At 39.7% G+C, this 15,864-nt stretch overlaps 2 protein-coding genes across 7 annotated transcripts; one reads left to right on the forward strand and one right to left on the reverse strand.

Moving 5' to 3' along the window:
* Positions 1 to 142: 142 nt before the first annotated feature.
* Positions 143 to 6,173, reverse strand: denr (density-regulated protein). Of its 5 annotated transcripts, none has more exons than XM_085167674.1 (8): positions 6,012 to 6,173; positions 3,240 to 3,352; positions 3,124 to 3,143; positions 2,924 to 3,009; positions 1,799 to 1,887; positions 1,348 to 1,464; positions 1,111 to 1,250; positions 143 to 446 (listed from the first exon to the last, which is right to left on the reverse strand). In XM_085167674.1, the coding sequence occupies exons 2-8, from the start codon at positions 3,340 to 3,342 to the stop codon at positions 402 to 404; spliced, it is 600 nt and encodes a 199-aa protein (XP_085023800.1). In that variant the 5' UTR covers positions 3,343 to 3,352; positions 6,012 to 6,173; the 3' UTR covers positions 143 to 401. The 5 variants fall into 5 exon arrangements, with proteins under 5 accessions (XP_085023800.1, XP_085023802.1, XP_085023801.1 ...); XM_085167676.1 differs by lacking the exon at positions 6,012 to 6,173 and adding an exon at positions 5,687 to 5,855 and having other exon boundaries at positions 1,799 to 1,879; positions 2,925 to 3,009; XM_085167675.1 differs by lacking the exon at positions 6,012 to 6,173 and adding an exon at positions 5,687 to 5,855 and having other exon boundaries at positions 1,799 to 1,882; positions 2,925 to 3,009.
* A 462-nt stretch (positions 6,174 to 6,635) lies between these two features.
* On the forward strand, positions 6,636 to 15,705 carry ccdc62 (coiled-coil domain containing 62). Of its 2 annotated transcripts, none has more exons than XM_085167632.1 (13): positions 6,636 to 6,999; positions 7,108 to 7,148; positions 7,227 to 7,370; positions 7,581 to 7,773; positions 8,464 to 8,630; positions 10,225 to 10,326; positions 10,421 to 10,592; positions 11,200 to 11,298; positions 11,889 to 11,977; positions 12,783 to 12,862; positions 13,625 to 13,769; positions 14,664 to 14,783; positions 15,572 to 15,705. In XM_085167632.1, exons 1-13 carry the CDS (start codon positions 6,879 to 6,881, stop codon positions 15,659 to 15,661), a joined length of 1,563 nt encoding a protein of 520 aa, XP_085023758.1. In that variant the 5' UTR covers positions 6,636 to 6,878; the 3' UTR covers positions 15,662 to 15,705. The 2 variants fall into 2 exon arrangements, with proteins under 2 accessions (XP_085023758.1, XP_085023759.1); XM_085167633.1 differs by having other exon boundaries at positions 6,636 to 6,779.
* Positions 15,706 to 15,864: the final 159 nt, after the last annotated feature.

Consider the following 15,864-nt stretch of genomic DNA (forward strand, 5'->3'; position numbering starts at 1 on the left):
GAAAAACAAGTAACCTGCGGCCATTTAAGTAACTAAGATAAAGCAGCATATCAAGAGCCCTGAAAAAGACCTCATTTTGAATGCTTTAAAAATAACAGACACACAACCATTAGAAGAAAAAAAGTCAAATGTGGAAAGAGTGTAAGGGTGAAGGAGACTGAAATTTATTAGCCTACAGTTTTGCTTGAGTGAAGAACATTTGGGAAGGATTCATGTCATACCACACCTTTGGCAAACGAGAGAAAGCAGCTATTAACTAAAAAAATGCCAAGTGAGTGGCTGAGTCCACAGCTTTTTATGTACAGTAAATAAAACAGGTATAAAATGACTTAATGTGTACATTTGGCCAGGTCGTCGCTGTTACAGGTCACATCCTTTCAGCAAAAGTGCATATTTGGTCTTCACTTCTTGACTTCACCCAGATCATCAATGCTGTCATCATCCACCTACAACGCACAGAGAGACATGGAGACTGAACTCTGTGTCATGTTTGAGATTATAGAGGACATTTTCAAAAGCAGTTCAGAAAATCCGCTGTTCACACCGTCCACAGACCCACGACACTGTCCTGTGCTATTATTTTGGATTGAATGAGTTCTATCCAATTTATATTGACACTATCATATGCTGCTGTTGAGAACAATATAGTTATTATGGCATTTATTGTTTTACTGCCCAGCCCTAGATGGCACCTTAAGATGTGCATAAACAAATGACTCAAAACTGAGCGAACGTTATAAATAAGAGAGTGCCAAAATTCCTCCACAACACAGCAACATACTGAGGGGGGTGGGGGCACTTATTTTTTTATTGAATTTTTTAAAAACACATTACTGTAGGGACACAGTATATACACCAGTCCCTCACATACATACTATACAATGTATAGTACTCTTATGCATGTCTCCCCTCTTCTTGCAAATGTTTGCTGGAGCATGCAGTGTTGCACATGCAAGCAACAGGAAGCTAACTGCAGTTCACTTAAAGGCAGCCAGTGTCACCGATAACAACTTGAACTTTGTTACGTTTTTACAAATTGCCAGTGAGAGAGTAAGTTAAGAATGAACCTTTTCAGCACACCCTGGTTTTCTCCAGAGACGGACAGCTTACCTCAGGCCACTTCTCTTGAATGACGTCAATTATATCGTCTGTAAAATCTCCCTGAATGATTATTTCATCCTCTGCTGTAACCGAGGCACCACAAGAGAATTTCTGGGCAAAGAATCGCTGAGCCTCTTTAAGGTCGATGTCTGCAAGAGTCAAACCAGAGATCCATGTTAAGAATAAAACACGAAGGGAATACGATTTAGGCAGCCTAGAGGATAAGGACAGCACAAGAGCTCTCACCAAATGTCGCCAGGCCACACACCCGCGTGACGTATTTCTTCTTGGCTCTTGGGATCTTTGCTATTGTAACTTTCTGAGGCACAGTCTTCTTTTTCTGTTTGATCTGGCCTCTTCCACCTTAAAAGGTCAATTATAATGAACCGGATTTAAACTCATGCAGTGTTAAGTCGCACACAATTAAAGCACTGATAAAAAGTGAAATGCAGACAACATGAAGCAATCAATCCTTAGCTATCATTTGAATCCTAAAGACTTACTGGAATCAGTAGACTCAAGTTTATCAGACCCGTGTCTTAAAATGAACCTATGAGGTCTCAGAGTGTAAATAAACCTTAAACAAGGCAGGTCTCATACTTATTCCATTACTTTATATGTAGGAAATTTGATGCACTATAGCAGTGAATCATGAACCAGTAGATTCTGATTCCTTTTCCCTCTGACATTTACGCACCTCTCTTCTGTTTCTTCTTTTCCTCCTCCTCGCCTGCAGGAGGAGCATCTCCAGTGCCTGGTTCCTGCTTAGGCGCATTCGCTGCTGGGCCAGTGGGACAAATGGAAAATGGAACAACATTAAACCCACTCCCTCAACAACATGTTTAGCTTTCAAGGGATTATTATGCAGCTTGAAAGCCTGGCATCATTACAGATCTTTACAGCAAATCGTTTCACCTTTCAGGCCTTGAAAGTCTGTTTTAAACAATTAAAAGCCAGTTCTGTTCACACTGTGGTGAACCTTGCACAGACAGGACCTCTAGAACTCCAAAACTATATATTTAAAGTACACATGACAATCAAAAGCATGTCATGTAGCATGAAGCTGACCAAAAATTCATCACACTAAATGTTATCAATCCAAAGAGCAGCGTGAGAAAAACTTTAATGTCAGCATGACCTAAATGAGCCATTCGAGAGATCAGTTTATTCACAACACCTGGCTAAGTACCAGTTTGGTATTATAACATATATGATTTAGCTTCCTCAGAACAAAGTCAGCCTGAACAACGTCAGAGCCTGCTCAGAGCAGCAGCGTAAGGGAACTCTGAGCTGACTCTAAGCTTTTTCAAATAAAGCATTACTGTTAGAGAAAAAATAATCCTGACTGACTGTGCGGGACCCAGCAACTGCAGCTAATATTAGAAGATTGTGGCTTTTGTTGGAGTCAAAATGTTAAGTCTATAATTATCACCTCATCTAATCTTTTTAGAGGAAGGCTATTCTGTTAATGTCCACAACTGTATTTTTATTCTGTGAATGACCCACGATTTCAAAATAATGTTCATGGCTGTTTTAGTGCAGCCCCTCAGGCCATCTGTCCCTCTTTAAGACAGTCTTTTCTGACGTACCTGAGATGACCATATTAGAGACAGTCCCTCTCTATGACATCATACACATCCAAGAGTAGAATAACCTGCCTGAAACATGAGCTTTTAGAGCAGTCTGAAACCTGAGATTTTGGCTCATTACTTGCACCTACACTGACATTTAAAACTATGACCATGATCAATAAGAGCATCCAACTTGCGAAAATTATTACATTCATTCATTATTATCTATCTAAAATCTGAAACGCCACTCACCTACAGTCATCCTGGCAAACACATCTGGAAAGTTCTTCTCCAGCCATTGCCTACATTTAGCTGGCTCAGGCATGTACTCACAGTACTGCAGACACAACACTGCAGTTATTTACGTTGCAGCAGAAAAAATACCCCCAACTGAATATTTATAGAAAAGTGGGTCACACAACTAAATACGGAAACTGATAGTCAAACTCACCTCTGTAGGCAGAGAGCACACTGCAGAGAGAGAAAAACAAATCAAAAATTCATGTCACATTTTGAAAAGGGGCCACCGCAAAACAATTGAAGATGAAGTGATTTTATATACTGCACCTCCACAATAAAGAACTTTCATTGGGTACTTTGAATCAGGGTCAGCTGTCCCTTGCTCTGATCTGCTTTCCAAGGACCCAGATTCCATCTCAGTAGTAGCCATCAGAAATTAACTAGAAAAAAAAAGGGACAATGAACACAGGGCACACACAACATTTACGCAACTCATGTTAAATACCAGTAGTTTGTGAGTTGTGTTGTAGGATTACAATTAAAAAAATACCACAGAAAGATGTGCTTTCTTTTGTTTTTAAAATGGGTGCAAAGTTTTTGTTCTTTAAACTGACAGTAAATGGCAAAAAAATGCCTTTTAGAATTTACAATATCACAACATTCCCAAAGATATTCAGTTTACCAACATTTCACAAAGTAAATGCACATATTCGAAAAAAAAAAAAAAAAGGTAACTTTATATCTATATTTACCACACACAGACACTTTGATGAGATGCCAAGTATATTAAGGCAACGCAAAAATATTCAGCAAGTTCTTGTTTGTTTGTTTTTCTAGGTTAGAGAACAACACCATCCACATCAATTCATGTGTGAAAAATACTTATTTCTCCTATATTGAAAGTTCAATCAGTGCCCTGGTCCATATAAAAGATGGACAGAGCTACAGTGATGTCACCTATTCCTGAAGTCCCATTTTGAAGTCTCCAAAGCTGTCATTTTGGTTTTAAAAGAACAGAACAAAAAAACCCAACCCCGGATGTGGTAAGGAGTGACTAGTGGACATCAACAACAAGCCAATGCAGACACCACAGATAATCCATTGTGAAACATGTTATGCCCAAGATTTACGGGACAAATGTAATTTTTTTAAATGAAGTATGATCCATAACAAGTGACAGAGGTTGTAAACGCAACAGGAAAGTGTTTATGATCGTCAATACAGAAATCCATCTTCCCATAGTCTTCTGTAGGACCTGAAATCTTGTTGCAACCCCAGCTATCACCATCTGGCAGCCTTTCGATAGAATGCTTGGTTAAGGCACTTCCACATTCTGGGCCACTTTTCAGACCCAAAAGCTACATCCATATTTTATACTGTCTATGGTTACTGCTAATTGCCTAACGCTAACACGTCTCATCTCTGTTTGAACTTATATCGCTAAGTTATTTGGCAAATAAAAAGGAAGAAACTTGCAGACAGCATTCTTTAATAATTAATTTACAGAGGAATCCATGCTTTCCTTTGCTGGCACCAAATGTCAATATATAGAAGCTAAATTAGTTTGAAACACTGCATGTATTTGCATTGCTTGCAGATATATGTGAAATATCAGCAGGCAGATATTTTTTGCCTGATACTGGCCCATTGCCGATATATTAGTGTTTACATTTTCCAAAAGTGTGAACATGCAAAAACGTGCAAACCATTTATTCTGTACAGGAATTATTGGAGAAAAGGGTGACTTTTCTGAAAGGGTTTGAACACAGCTTGTTCACCAGAGTGAATCTGACTCTAGGTACTGTGCGTATTAAATGCAGCAAGTACCATTATAACTGGGTGGAGTTTTTAACTTTTCACTTTAACCAACACGTTTGTGAGAAAACAATGCTTCAACCTCAACATATTTTATGTATATATGTAAATAAAGGCTAAGAATCAATATCAGATGTTTTATCCCATGAAAAAATGGATTGGATGGATTGGGTTCGGAATGAAGTAGAGGTCCGAATGGTGAGCTAATATTTGAATGGGAGAGAATTTACTTAAAAGTTGTGAAAACTGCGCTTACATAGACTACACTGCAACATGAAAAGGTTTAAATACTACTCATGATTAAAGTTTACATTACAACTTATAAACCGACGGACTAAATTCTCTTTAGATTTATTATCAGACAATAATACATGGATGAGCACAGCTCCTGGCAGTATTTCAACATGCTAGCCTGCCTTGCCAACACTCTTCCCTTAGTTTCACGACATATCGGGCATAAGGGTACCAGCTAGATAACAGCATCAAACAGATGTGACTGAACTGAAATTGATCACCAGCCGATCGCAGACTGTAATATAGCGCCTGGCTCCAAAACATAAGTGGAAAGAACCACAGAAAAAATAAAACATATAAGGCAGTATGAATTTGATATTGCCTGTGGAAAGAACAGGCTTTAGCTTGCTAACACATGCGGCTTCTTTGCATTAGCTGAGCTATTAAATAGAATAGTTAGCTACAATGCTTGTAGTAAAGTCTACAATTAAACCGTAGTAATTATTCTGCAAACACCCATCCCGTGGACACGATGCATCGAGCTGATATCTTTAAAAAAATATCGACTTTAGTTTTACTGCTTCATTCATCAGGTAACATTCATTCGCCCAGCTGTCACCGTAAACGTCTAGGAATTAGCTTAGCCGGCTAACTGAGCTAACGCACGGCTAAAGTGGACACGCTCTGCTGCTGAATAAATACAGAATAAATGTCAAATTACGTACCCCGCACGATATACTCTAAAACTGTTGTCTTTCCAATGAAACCGATCGCATTATTCAAGCTCGTAAGACTTTTAGAAAAGCATTCTCATGAAATATGGTTCACTTGGCGTACTTGGAGCACGCCATGTAACGCGTCTTGTTTTCTTCTTCTGCATAGGGTTTATTGGCGGTTGGCAAACAGCAAAATGGTGCATTACCACCACCAACTGGTGTGGAGTGTGGACCGAAATGACAATAAATAAATAAATAAATAAAATATTCTAATTCTCCCGAACAAATGGGTCTGCCTTAAAAACCAAAATACAGCCTGATAACTTTCACTTACAGAGCTCACGCGAAATAAAATTAAACAAGTCCAACTTCACTTTCATATCGTCCAGCTTTTTGATCAGTTGTCTCCTTTCCATATTATACTTCTGACAATGCAATAAAACATGTTCTATTGTTTCCTGTTCCCTACTGCAGTCACACTCCCCTGTACAGTGTTTACCATTGACTGTAGTGTTTTCTACAGTCAATGGTGTTTACCTATTCACTTCTTGTTTTAGTTATAGGGGTAGATTATATGCTTCAGCGCCCCCTGTGCTTCGGAGTAAAAACACACATCACAGATTTATTTTATATCTAGTTTTGTTTTCATTGCTGTCTAAGAACCTTCATAGACGTCTAAGGAAGGAAGCTCAAAACAAGAGTGAATAGCAGAACAAGATGTTTGGCATTGGCAGAGAAAATCTATCAATTTTCAGGGGCATACCCATTTAGGGGAAATAAATTTAATAAATTACTGCTACTCCTCCTCCTCCTACTACTACTACTAATAATAATGATAACAATTATTATTATTATTACTATTTAAAAAATAATTTCCCAAATATGGCATTAACGAGGTGTTTGTCAGTCTTGTTATTTTTGTTCTTTTATTTTGGAGTTGTATTACATTATTTTGAAAAGTTCTGCAGGAGTTCCGCCACTGACGTCACAACATTCAAAAGTTGGTTGAAGTTTCTACGAGCTAACGTGTAAACTTTTGGGGGAACATTTGTAGCATGTTTCTAAATTAGAGCAGATTTGAAGCTTTTGGATAGTTGATATGGTAAGTTAATCTCAGTATCTTAATAAGCTAGCTAGCTACCGACTTGCCCTCGAGATATGCCCCAGAAAAAGCTCGGCACAACAATAACAACAGTGACTGATGATAGAGATTGAACAGATTTTAGTAAAAAGCTGGAATGATGTGATGGAGAAAGGGAAAAGACTGTGCACAAATGAAAGTGCTCTTGGAAAAGCCTCAGCCTGTTCCCTCTGGTCAAATGGTAAACAGATGTTTTCAACTACATTTCCACCATCCTTATTTAAAAAATTATTTTTTTTAAAAGAGGTGTAGTTTCATCCATCCAACATCCACTTCTGCTTTGTTTCAGATGCTTCAGGTGAGCGGTGGCATAGCACTCCAGTTAAAACGGTGAGTAATATTGACATGTCGAAATAGTATTGTAGCAGAGTGATTGTAATTTGATTTGTATTATATGACACTTTTAAGAAAAATGAAGGTGCTTCACTTGATGTGCACCAAATACCTGGTCGAAACAGCTTTAAGATGGACAGCAGACCAAAACAGGGCACCACAGGCACCCCTCCCATCTTAGCAGATACCTTCTGTACTCCCAGCATGCAGGAAACTAAGGTAAGAGAGGATGGATTGCTAGGTGGATCAAGCAGGATGTTGCTGGTAAATCTTTCACATTTGTGCTTATGTTGTTTTGGGGTTTTTTGCATTCAAAACCCAGTTATTGAAATATTTTTAAAAGTTTTATATTCTTTGACCAACACAATAACTGATTGATTCCTTCAGTTGTTATTTGAGGTTTTCTGTCATTTGTGTGTTTGGCAAAAGTTTACTGCAACTGACCTGAGCAGCACCATCATCCAGAGACAAAGGAAGGAACTGCACCTGCTGATGGCTGAGTTAAAGGACCGGGAAACAGAGTTAAATGCCATGGCTGCTTCCCATCTTAAGCAGCATCATGCCTGGGAACAGTACCGCCAGAGGGTGTTGACCTTGGAGCAGAAGTGTGCCCATTTAGATGGTGAGGAAAGCTAAGGATATGTTGGTCAGTTCAATACAGCTGTAACTCACAGGGGAAAGCTGGGTTGCAAAGCAGCTTGCAGATGTCCAGCAACTGTAGGCAGGATACAGCAGCTTCAATAGCGCACTGTACATAAGATTTACCAATCCAATGTAGAAGGAAGTTAAGCATAATCAGTTATGGTAATCTAAGGAGCTTGGAAAGAAAAGTGACCGGACTTCTTTTTTTAGGCCTTCGCAATAAGGCTTAAAAATCTGTGACTCTCCACCAATTGCTCTTAGAACTGAAAAAGCTTGTTGGATGAGAGGTGAAAAGTCTTCAAGAAACTTAATAAAGTCCAGATGCTTTTCTTTCCAAGCTCCTTAGATTCAAAAGTGAAATATCAATATGTTTATGATAAACCATGATAATATTGTAAATAGCTCTTTTCTCTTGTTGCTGACAGTGTAATTAATTTGTATAGATATGGTAATAACATGGTTGTTATGAAGCCATAATAAAAGTAGGAACCCCGGCTGAGTTGTAAAGAGATCAAAAATGCATTATATTAATAAGTAATCATTTTTTCTTTGTCTTTGTTTCTATAGTTTGCACATCATCTGCAGACTGAGTCTGTTGATGAAGGTGCGTACACATGCCACTTTGTTAAACGGCCATATGGCGGGACTTTGTTCGTTTTTGTGTGTGCAGAGGAGGTGCAGATGCGTAACGAGGTGATCAGAGTCTTGACTAAACATGTGCGGGTGGTGGAAACCAGGGAGAAGGAGGCCCAGAAGGAACTAGACGAAGCCCGACAGCAGATCTGTGAGCTTGAAAAGAAGCAGAAGCACATTAGTGAAGAATGCCAAGACTTTCAGGTACTTTCAGGTACCGCCATAACATCAGCACACAGTTGGATACACTTAGTACTGCTGGGTGTGGTCGTTCATGTGATGAAACATAAAGATAAATCTTAAAAATGATTGAGGAATGAATTGGGTTTCTTTTTTTGATTTGTTTTTTAAAATTCCCTGATACACAATTACTTTTTTCAGCTAATCCCTTTTGGGATCGCCAGAATAGATCATCTGCCTCCATTTCACCCTGTGCCTCTCATCCTTCTCTGTCACACCAAATCTCTGCATGTGCTTGTTCAGTACCCTCAATACTGCAGTTCAATATTCCAGAAGCTTCTATGTGATCTTCCCCTTTTCCTCTTCCCTCAGCTCCATCTTGAACATCCTTTGTCTAATATGGGCCTGGGCAATATGGGAAAAACAACAATTTATAACCATAATGTTTTAGTACCGTTTCATTAAATCTATTATTTTTTAGCTGTCCTCACAACATCATGCATTGATGATATCACTTTGTCCGTTTGGGGTTTTTTTTCTGTCTTCAAGTATGGTACAGGATAAAGTGTGTTAAGTCTTATGTTGTGTATGCATTGCATTGTGCAGGTAAAAGGTCAACAGTGCACTATGCAAGAATGTCACTTCTTCAAATGGTAAAAAGTAATTGTGGTATTACCCGTCTTTGTAATACATGTTTAGCCAAAAGGTCTTCACACTACCAAATTCCTTGGATCCTTATTTCTAGCATTTCCTCATCTTTTGAGACTTTTTTGGGAGCATCACTTTTGGTAATTCTTGAGTCTTCTTTTTCCATTCTCACTTTGCCTTTTATATCATTTACACTCCTGATGTACTGGTGTGTACAGCTACAGTACCTCAAAGCACATGTGCTGCTACCAGCTGCTCCTCTTGCACTGTCTATCAGTCTAACCTGATGTTGCTCTAATCCTATTCTTATCACTTGCACTCTGAGATTTTATCATGGATTTCAAACAGGTCCATAATAAACAGATGGGCTGTATTTGTATAGCGCTTTACTTAGTCCCTAAGGACCCCAAAGTGCTTTACACTACATTCAGTCATCCACACATTCACACACTGGTGATGGCAAGCTACATTGTAGCCACAGCTGCCCTGAGGCGCACTGACAGAGGCGAGGCTGCTGGACACTGACACCACCGGGCCCTCTGACCACCACCAGTAGGCAACGGGTGAAGTGTCTTGCCCAAGGACACAACGGCCGAGACTGTCCGAGCAAGGGCTCGAACCGGCAACCTTCCGATTACAAGACGAACTGCCAACTCTTGAGCCACGATTCACATCAACTTTGCTTTCAAATTTCATTTGAATTGTTAGTAATGAGAACAATCTCTGTGGTTATAACTGAGTATTTTTCAGTGGAAGTCTCCAAACCCAAAGGCATTCAGGTGATGAAGGAGACCAAGACCCCCATCAAAGGAGCCCCACCCAGCAGCTGTTGAAACCTTGTTTTTGTGTTCTTAAATGAAGAGCCAATAAAACAGCTTGTTATAACACAAACAAGGAATATTTTGAACTGGAAGTCATGCAAAACTATTTTAGCACATTAATACAACTGTGTGTCCATGCTGTTTTTCAGGAGAAGAACCAGAGTCTCAACTCCACAGTCACGGCTCTTTCCACACAAGTCGGCTCTCTGCAGGTCAGGGAGGAGGAGCTCAGTTCCATGCTCAAACTCAAGGTACACATGTTAATCTTTGCTCTCTATATAATCTGCTGGTCTTGCATCAATTTATGATGTCCCATCATTTTATCTAATTATTCTAACCCTTTAGGACCAAGATATGGCAAAAGCCTCGAGTTATATACTCGATCTCTCAGGGCGCCTGCAAGACCTTGAGACATCTCTGAAGAAGAGTCGCTCACAGGAAAGCAAGCTCCTGAAAGACCTGGAGGAGAATAAAGTGTCTTACAAGGAAGCCAGACATGAAGTCACACAGCTCAAAGGTACATTATTAAAACTTTGTGTCATTTTGTTGCCTATTTACTCTCATTCTTTAGAGGGCAGATGATCAGAGGACACTGATATTGTTAAAAAAAAATAAGGATAATGGAACAGTAGTCTGCAACTCTGCTCATAAAAAGGAATTGAAAGCCTTTTGGGAATCAGATTTAGAAGATCTGCCCTTATACGTTATCTCCATGTGCTCCATGTGACATTTTTAGTCTGGATGTATGGCTGTATATTTTTTTCCAGCATTCACAGAGTTGTGCACAATAAATTCTGTTAACACAGACTACAAGACACATACCATTTAGTGCTGACACATAAAGCATTGAAAACACAGGAGCTTTTTATGAAGGATCGTTATTACATAAACTGTAATGGTATCTGAACTTTCAAGATGCAGGTTGGACAGTATTTTTCAAACAGAGAACTTGTCCAACCATCAAATGGCACACTCCAAAAAACAAAGATCTTCAGCAGAAAATCTGGAAGAAAAAAAAAGTTTGGCCTTTCTGTTAAAAATGATTTAAAAATGAGTTATCTGTTTATTTGCATGATCAGTCGTTTATCGTGTTCTTCTTCTTCTATGTCGTGCTGTGCTCATAGAGGAGCTACAACAGCAGGTAACACAGAGCAGCACCCAGAGAGAGGAGATCATCCGCCTCAAGCAAGAACTCCATCTGCTTCATGGGGACACCCTGACAGGTACATCGCAAACACACTGTCTTTTCCTGCTATTTCATTGGTGGAAACCTCATGATGTATTTCTTGATATGTTTTTGACGTATAAGTCTCTTTGAACCTTGAAGGCTCGCTGGATAGATTTAGGACTGGCTAGTGTTACGTAGAGTTCTGTGTGCTTTATCCTGGTATATGGTCCTCATCTTTGATATCATATAATGAGTGAATATCTGTATGATAGCTATTTTAAATAACTGTTTTCATTTTCATTTATCTGATGAACCTCTTCATCATTTTTTCTAATGTAAAAAAGACCAAACATATTGATGTGACAGTTATATGAACAGAGAAAAATGAAAGTGGTTCTAGAAACGGAGAATAATCGGCATTTCATTCTCAGTGAATGACTTGCAGTAGATGGCGTCAGTGAACAGTGACAGTGTTAGATTCAGTAGCAGGAGTATGTAGAGATAATGAGGTATGCAGACCTGTCTTATCTCAGCAGTCTGCTTTTCTCGATAGAAACCTGTAGGGTAGATTGTTTCAGATACCTCTCAGCCTGAGAAAGACACTCTCCTGCAGAGATAAGCACAGCATTTGATCTCTTTGACCAGGGGAGGGAAACAGCTGGAAAGATGAGCTGCTAGAACTGGCCCACTCCAAACAGGAACGCCTCATGTCTGAGCTCCGCTGCCTACGACAGGTATAGTTTCTAACATGTAGTATTTCCCTGAGAGTACTGAACAAAACGTCATAAGCGTGAACCCATAAAATATACTGTGGTAACTGGAGCCCAGCTCTGGAAGTACAGCTTTCCTCATTCCTCCAGCATAAGGTGACTTACCGGTTGGACAACATACCTCAGTTTCTGCAGTTTCACAACGCAGATGTTTGACTCTGGGATACTGTCATTGTCCAGTGCTTCTTGAAGTAGTAACAGGCTATAAAGGGTAAATAAAGAGAGACAGTGGAACCTCGGGCACAGGCACATGAAGGTCTCCTGCTTCTCCTGTAGCTTAGTAAAACCCCTGAACTGAATTTGGCTGATGTTTCTTTTCAGCCATTCCCATGATTTTCTCCAGTTCTTTTGAAACTTTTTTGTGTCTGAATGTGCTTCATGTTTTCATGTAATTGCAGTCATTTTGTGTCTGTAATTCAGGGGGAGCGCAGTAATTTGAAATCTATTTCCAAGTGTCCAGAGTCTCTTTTTTTGTTACATCTCTGTCTCATTGTCATCTAGGTATTTGATATAGTCTGCTTCTAAATGATCATTAAACATATTTTTATATTAAGTTACAATTTTTAGGTAGTTTTCATCTGTTTGTAGGTGAGAATCTTTAAATCCACTTTTACTACTAGAATTTTTCTTTCAGCATCTCTCTCTTTTCAACATAAATGCAGACAATTTACTCTGGTTTGAACTCCGCCTGTCATGGGGGGTCATGTTTTTAATAATTGAAAGTTTAAAAAAAAAATGCATTCAAGTGATCATGTTTGTGTGTGTGCAGGTTTGTGAGAATCAGCAGAATGACTTGCAGCTGAGTTGTGAAACCCTGAAGGGGAAGACCAGTCAGGGATTACTGGGCAGGTGAATAATGTCCTAGGATAACAAACAAAACAGCAATGCAAACCATGTAACAAAAATATGTGAAGGAACTACTTTCTGGTAGTCCTGACCCCAGTATAGTAGCTTTTCCACATATTGTTGTTCAATGGTTTGCACTAATTTTGCTGCTTTTGGACTGCTCCTGTTAGGGGTGGCCACAACAGATCATCTGCCTCCATCTCACCCTCCCCTCCATAGAGTCTTCTTCACTATATCCATCCATACTGCCTCCTATCTTTTTGGCAGTGCCACTGTTTTGTGCAGCCAGAAATACATTTTAGAGCCCACAGTTATTAAAACCACAGATGCTGCACAGCTGGCAGCAGGTGGTTTAAACCAACATGGTTACAGACCCTTTGCAGGCATATCATGCCACAAACCCATTCCAGCAAACTAAGCTTTCACTGAGTAAATATGTGTGGATTATATTGTTGGCAGAGGGTATACTGTGGGGTTTTTAGAGACTCTGGACACTGATAGCAGCACACATACCTACAGCTGGCTTGTTGACTGGACAACATACTAAAAAAACCCATAAACATTCAGTGTGTGTGTCCAGTGCAGTCCAGTGCAGGAATGAATTAATTGTTTCGTAAGACTCAGATAAATGTCTAATTCTTAAATCTCAAATTTAGTAAGTGTCTGTGTTTTGTATATTAAATTGAATGTGGTAAAGTTGTGAAAAATCCTTCTAGATGTTTAACAGGAACAAAAGATTAATGAATGCGTCTCTCTGTGTTTCAGCCAGGATGAGTTAACATGTAACTATCCGAAGGATGAGTCACTCAGAGGGAAGAACTTAAAACCTGTGTATGATGATCTGCCTGCAGATGCTCTTCAAAGCTCAAACAACTGTAGCCAGGGAGTCTTCTCAGCTTACTTGATGGATGTAAGACAACTTTATAAAGTCTCTCTACAAACCTCTTGTTTGTCAGGGACAGCATATAAGAAGAACGTTTGTTTAAAGGGAGGGTGGACGTGGGGCTAAAATAGGTTGTTTAAGACAAGATGGGGCGATGTCAAGGGGCGATCGTGGCTCAAGAGTTGGGAGACTGACAACCTTCCTTGTAAGGTTGCCGGTTCGAGCCCCGGCTTGGACAGTCTCGGTCATTGTGTCCTTGGGCAAGACACTTCACCTACCGCCTACTGGTGATGGCCAGAGGGGCCGATGGCGCGATATGGCAGCCTTGCTTCTGTTAGTGCGCCCCAGGGCAGCTGTGGCTACAATGTAGCTTGCCATCACCAGTGTGTGAATGTGTGTGTGAATGGGTGGATGACAGGTTGTGTAAAGCGCTTTGGGGCCCTTAGGGACTAGTAAAGCGCTATACAAATACAGGCCATTTACCATTTTACAAGTTAAACTATGGGGGTACCTGTATATGTTAAATTCAACTGTCAGTCACCCAAAGCTACTCTGATAGAGTCCAAAAACACAAATATTATGCTAGAAGTAAGTCTGTGGTTTTTTTTATATGGAAACCGGAATGAAATACTTTTGACCACACAATTTAGGCTGTTGACAGTTCTGAAACATGCGTTGGCAAAGAATGATGACACAATGGAGTTGTCTTTTAATGCTGCTCAGGTTGGAAAAATTAAGATATTTCTGTTTCTAGTTGTTATTTTAAGCTAAACTAGCAAGATTTTAAGTAACTCCTAATATAAGCACAGACAAAAGTGACTTAAGGTTTTTCAGGCATTGCAAAACAAATTCGTCACGATATTGAAGTATTCCATTAATAGCTGAAGACAAAGACCAAGAGTTCTTTCCTTCTCTCATCAGGACGGCCCTCTTTCCAGATGCTCTCTGCAGCAGCTGTTAGATGAGTCCAGGCTGGTTGTGGCTGGTTCAGGGAACAGCATCCTGAGACTCCACAGTTCTTTACAGAATAGCAGCCAAATGGTGAGTTGCAGCCCACTGACCCTTTTTATTTCCAGGAGTCCCAGACACCCCAACATCAGCCAAGTACCTCCATCCTCAAGTACCTTCATGACTTTCGGCCTCTTTTCATCTCTCTCTCCTGTTACGGATTCAAATATTGAGGATGGATACAGGAGGAAAACCAAAAATAACCACACTGGTCCGGCCCGGGTCAAGCCAAACGATGATTTAATGAACACACGCGTGGGAGATGGACACCATACAGCAGACAGCATCAGATCTCAAAATGGTGGAGCCTTGATCAAACTCTTATAGCCTCTAGTGGCCCCCACCTAATCATAAAAGCCTAAACATTCACATTCTTTCTCACACACAGCGCCTAAGCTACGACCTTGGCTCCCTGTTTATCTGCTCCTGCTGAGATGGGGCAATATGCTCTGTTCTCTTCTAACCAGACAAATAAGGCGATGACTTTCTGGAACAGTATTTTCTTATAACTCAGCAGTATAATGCATCATAAAACAATATCATTCATTCACAATAAATCAACAGTCTAATATAATGCAAATCAGTTTACCAAATGTAATAGTTATCACCTTCTTCTAATTCAGGAGAATAATGCAAACTAAAACTACATAATAATTCACAATCTTTAATTAGGGGTCTAACATGGCATAAAATAATATTATAATCTGACACTCCTTATTTGTGTTCATGGGGTGTGACATGAAGAGGATAAAAATATTCAGTTCCTCCTGTTTGGGTGTGTTAATCATACCAGCTTTATCGTATGTCTTTTTCTCTAACAGACCAGTCCAGCTCCACCCAAAGTTCGTCCTCAACATAACACCAACCAGCCAGTAAATCACATGGACTTGATGACTCAGCTGAAGAATTGATTTTCCTCATGTATGTTTCAGTATTTACCAAAGTGACACACAACTGTTGAGCACTAACTTTGAACTGAAAAATCAGTGTTACTATATTAAGTACTGCATGCACCACTTGTTGAACCTTAAGGCCTCCCAGGAAAAGGTGAAGTATAAATACAGACTGTGAAATGTTTTTATATCACTGATATTGTTTTAAATTGTGAGATGTC

The sequence above is a fragment of the Neolamprologus multifasciatus genome, chromosome 7, assembly GCF_963576455.1.
Source record: "Neolamprologus multifasciatus chromosome 7, fNeoMul1.2, whole genome shotgun sequence".
NCBI classification, from domain to species: Eukaryota; Metazoa; Chordata; class Actinopteri; order Cichliformes; family Cichlidae; genus Neolamprologus; species Neolamprologus multifasciatus.